General features: G+C 54.7%; 1 protein-coding gene across 1 annotated transcript; it reads right to left on the reverse strand.

The window, feature by feature from the left end:
• Positions 1-1,194: 1,194 nt before the first annotated feature.
• On the reverse strand, positions 1,195-2,249 carry LOC141477878 (olfactory receptor 14C36-like). The gene has a single exon (XM_074167052.1). The coding sequence runs from the start codon at positions 2,247-2,249 to the stop codon at positions 1,281-1,283; it is 969 nt and encodes a 322-aa protein (XP_074023153.1). The 3' UTR covers positions 1,195-1,280.
• Positions 2,250-4,642: the final 2,393 nt, after the last annotated feature.

Below are 4,642 nucleotides of genomic sequence, written 5' to 3' on the forward strand. Positions count from 1 at the left end.
GGTGTTTTGCCAGGGGAGTTACTCTCCAAGTGAAGTGACCTCCAGACACTGTCTGTCCCACAGGCCTTCATGGAACCCCCAGGAAGAGCTGATGGTGTTTGTGCTCACCCGGGTCCATCTCCCCACACGCACACAAAGTGCATGCTTAGGTCTCACCTGTACAATGCCAAGATGGATTCTGACCTCGTCATTCAATGTCCCTCAGTGGCGGGACAAACAACCTCTCCAAGCTGGGGTGGGAGGCTGGTACTGGAAACGGTGGTTGTTATTGGCCGGCCTGTGATGATGGCCCTGGGGCAGCTTCCCTGGGATGCCCAGGGAACACGAGCACAGCCCAGACCCTGCTCTGCTGCTCCTTCATGTCTCTCGCAGGAGCCTGGCAGTGGGAAGACATCGCTGTGTGCCCCCACCCTGCACGCTCCCACGCTTTAGCTGTTCACTGGGGTTTTCCCCTGGAGGACACTTGTCAGCTCAGCCATCCCAGACCCTCCATGGCTCTTGCCACCTCTTTGCCCTCTCCCCAGCCAAGCCCAGCAGAGCTTCCTATTGGAGGAAAAGGAAGCCAGTGAGAATGTCCACCCAGCTGGCATGCTGAGGAGATCTCCACCCCGGGCAGCTTGCAGCCTCAACTGCCAAACTTGTTCCCCAGGACAGCATGAGAGAATTGGCCCAGGAGATGCTCAGGCAGCTCCTTTTGCCCCAGGGACAGGGCAGCCTGCCCCGAGCTGCCACCCACAGCAAAGGGTTTCTCTTTCCATGTCTCCCCTGGACACACACGGTGCCCTGCTCTTCTCCTGGGACATCCCGTCTCCCCAAAGAGGCTTTTCCCTCAAGAGCTTATCTGTGCTGGCCTGGCCAGCCATTCTTGCACCCCTTCCCCAGGCTTCCCACAGCCCCCAGGCTGGTGGTGTTGCTCTGCAGAGCAAGTGGGCTGTGGTGCCCAGGGCCGTGCTGGTCAGGCTGGGAGGCAGACGCAGCTCAGGGTGGCTACTGAGCCCCCAGCTCAGCACCAAGACTCTGACCCTGCAGAAGATCTCGGACAAACACATCGGCACAGGGTCCTTTATTTTATTTAAACACAAAGAGAGAACAGCTCCTTATTTACACAGGCTCTGGGTCACGCAAGACAGGATTATAGTCACATAGAAACAGGAAAAAGAATTATTTCGTTTATTTTTTTTTATTTTTGGAGGGCATGAATACAACCAAGAAAAGATAAAACCAAATATACCAAACCAAAAAAGTCTACAAAAGATAGGTTAGGTGTGTAATGAGTTACATCACGAGTGATGTGCAAAAGAAGATGGGAATTTCACTGCTGCTTCTGAGAAGGAAGCGGTCATCAGTTTCCTTAGGGCATCATTGAGCTCCTTGTTCCTCAGGCTGTAGATGAGGGGGTTCAGTACTGGAGGCACCACTGAGTACTGAAATGATAGGAACAGGTTCAGGGATGGGGAGGAGATGGAGGGGGGCTTTGGGTAGGCAACCATGCCAGTGCTGATAAACAGGGAGACCACGGCCAGGTGAGGGAGGCACATGGAAAAGGCTTTGTGCCGTCCCTGCTCAGAGGGCATCCTCAGCACGGCCCTGAAGATCTGCACATAGGACACCACAATGAAAACAAAACAACCAAATGCTAAACAGACACTGACCACAAGAAGCCACACTTCCCTGAGGTAGGAGTCTGAGCAGGAGAGCTTGAGGATCTGGGGGATTTCACAGAAGAACTGGTCCACAGCATTGCCCTGGCAGAGGGGTAGGGAAAATGTATTGGCCGTGTGCAGCACAGTGTAGAGGAAAACACTGCCCCAGGCAGCTGCTGCCATGTGGACACAAGCTCTGCTGCCCAGGAGGGTCCCGTGGTGCAGGGGTTTGCAGATGGCAACATAGCGGTCGTATGCCATGATGGTGAGGAGAGAAAACTCTGCTGAAATGAAAAAGACAAACAGAAAGAGCTGGGCAACACATCCTGCAAAGGAGATGGCCCTGGTGTCCCAGAGGGAGTTGGCCATGGCTTTGGGGACAGTGGTGGAGATGCAGCCCAGGTCAATGACAGAGAGGTTGAGGAGGAAGAAATACATGGGGGTGTGGAGGTGGTGGTCACAGGCGATGGTGGTGATGATGAGTGCGTTTCCCAGGAGGGCAGCCAGGTAGATGCCCAGGAAGAGCCAGAAGTGCAAGAACTGCAGCTCCCGTGTGTCTGCAAACGTCAGGAGGAGGAACCGGGTGATGGAGCTGCTGTTGGACATCTCCTGCCTCTGGGCATCGATCACTGAACAAAGAGGAAAGGACAGAGGCAAGGTTGGGGAGAATTGTATGAGCACAATCAAAGCCATTCCTCATCCTACACACTCCCTGCCACTTTGCCATTTCTATGAGATCATTCAGCTCTGTGCCTGGAGCTCTGACTGCTGCTGGCCGAGTGTGCCGGGAGAAGCAGGACGTCTGCCCACAGGCTGATGAGGAGTCAGCCCTGCTCTGCAACAGCAGATTCCTGGGAATGGTGTGGGCTGTCCTTGTTTTCAAATTTCTCAGATAAACCTCTCCTCATGCAAAAGGGCTCGTCACTATCTGCACCCCCATTGCCAAGAAACCATAGTCACAAAAGAGTTTGAGAGAGGCTCTTTTGCAGCTCTCTCCCATCTCAGCTGAAGATTTTCTTGCATTTCAGGAACCCTCATTATTTCTGCTACATTCAGGGACAACAAAGTGAGACCTTTGAGGCAGAGGATCACCTGTGGGTTAGTGCAGAGAGAGGGGAGATGGTCTGTCCCTCTATCTTGCTCCCAACAGCCCTCTCTGCTTGTGCCTTTCTGAGACAGGGGGTCATCACACTCACACGGTGACCTGAAAAGAACTGGGCACTGCTGAGAGCAGAGAAAGCCACCGCCGAGGGCTCGGTGTCTCCCCCTTCAAGGTCTCAGCACCCCACTTCTGGCCAAGGACGCACAGGGTTCATTTCACAAACCCAGCGGCATTTCCTTGGTCGTAGCATCTCTCCGCTTCTCCACAGGGCACTCAGGTAACACCAGGATGCTCTAGGACAGATTTGCATCCTGGAAGGCAGCTCAGTGCTTGGAAGGACACCCCATGGAGAAACCCAAGTGTCCTAATGATGGTGTCTCAGTAAGGGAGAGCCAGCTCGTTCCTCAGGGGATGACACAGCCCCACACCTCAGAGCCCACAGTCACATTGCCCACAGCCCCACAGGTCAGAGGAGAGCTTGGACACTTCGTTCCCATGGACACACCTGCCTGGGAGGAATCACAAGAGCAGTGCCTCACTCGGCTGCTGCATCTCCCATCCCCAGAGAGCCCGACTGAGAGAACAAGGTGACAATATCAGAGACAAGTGGAGAAACAAGTTAAAATGCAGGGATGGTCTGGCTGAGAGAGACAAGTGGAGAGAGAGCCGGGCACTCAGGACAGCGTTACCCTCACCCAGCTGGGCACACCACCTCCCCAGCAGGAACTTTGCTGGGCCGGTTCTCTCAGCTCCTGTGCTCTGGAGGGGAAAACGGACACACGCGGTTAGGGAGATGCCCCACGGCTCTGCTGGAGCTCTGGCTTCACAGGAGGGTTGTTCATGCCTTGGACCACAAAGCCTTGAGGACAGGGCTTTGCTGGGTGGGACAGGAGGCAAGGGGGCTTGCTCAGAGGAAGGGGTCTGCATTGGAGGGGATCACACAGAGAGTTCTGAATTCTCCCTCCCACAACATTTCTGGTTTAATTTCCTCTCCCTCCCTGATCATATCCCTTCTGCCAGGAGATTTTCCTCCTGGAAGGTGTTTCCCTGCCCCATGACTTTTCCCCATCAGTGCTCACAGATCCCACCCTGACCTCTGCGCACTCACCATGGCCCTACAGAAACCTGCCTGTTTGCAGGGCACTGCCTGGGCGCATGTTCCTGTTTGCAGGTGGAAAAGGGCTGTTGAGAGCAACCCTGATGGGTCCAGGAAAGGTGATGCTGGTGCTGTCGATGGGCAGAGGAGTGGCTGAAGGCACTCTAGGAGGTTCCTGGCAGACCTACTGATCTTTCAAAGTTACAGCTCCAGAGTCTCAGTGACTTCTTCCAACTTGAGAACTCCTTAAACATTTATCCCTTTTTCCACCTCCCCTCCCCCACAAGTCAAAAAATAACATATAAAATCAGGAAAGCTCTTTACCTAAAACTTAATCCCTGCCACGACCTTTGCCTTGAAAAGTCCCCTCGGAAGTGTCCTATGGGCAATCTGCAGCTGTGAGCAGCCCTGATGCACGCAGCACCCTCTTGACAGCAGGTCATTCTCCTGCCAGGTGTTGCCTCTTCCCCCCATGGCTTCTGCCCACACTGCTGTGGGGAGCTCCCCGGGAAGGCTGAGAGCTGACCCCGACAGGTGGAAGAGTCCCTGCCCCAGCACACAGTTCCCTGGGACACAGGGACCCTGCTCTGAAGGACAGCCCTTGTACCCCTGGGGAACATCCAGCTTCGCACTCCCGGTGTGAAGCCATCCCTGGGAGAAGGCAGCTGATGTGCCCTCTCCCTTTGAAAGAGCCTTAGGGAAGCCGTGCTCCAAAGCAAGTCCTTTTTCTCTACTCTGGAGAAACTGTGAGAGATGTCCTGAGAGATGCCACAGGCTGCGGGATGTGCCATTCCAGGAACC

Source organism: Numenius arquata, unplaced genomic scaffold (assembly GCF_964106895.1).
Source record: "Numenius arquata unplaced genomic scaffold, bNumArq3.hap1.1 HAP1_SCAFFOLD_585, whole genome shotgun sequence".
In the NCBI taxonomy this organism is placed as follows: Eukaryota; Metazoa; Chordata; class Aves; order Charadriiformes; family Scolopacidae; genus Numenius; species Numenius arquata.

What these genes read in the sequence shown, in the direction of transcription:
- LOC141477878 (XM_074167052.1), bottom strand. Translation starts at nt 2,249, where the DNA reads ATGTCCAACAGCAGCTCCATCACCCGGTTCCTCCTCCTGACGTTTGCA.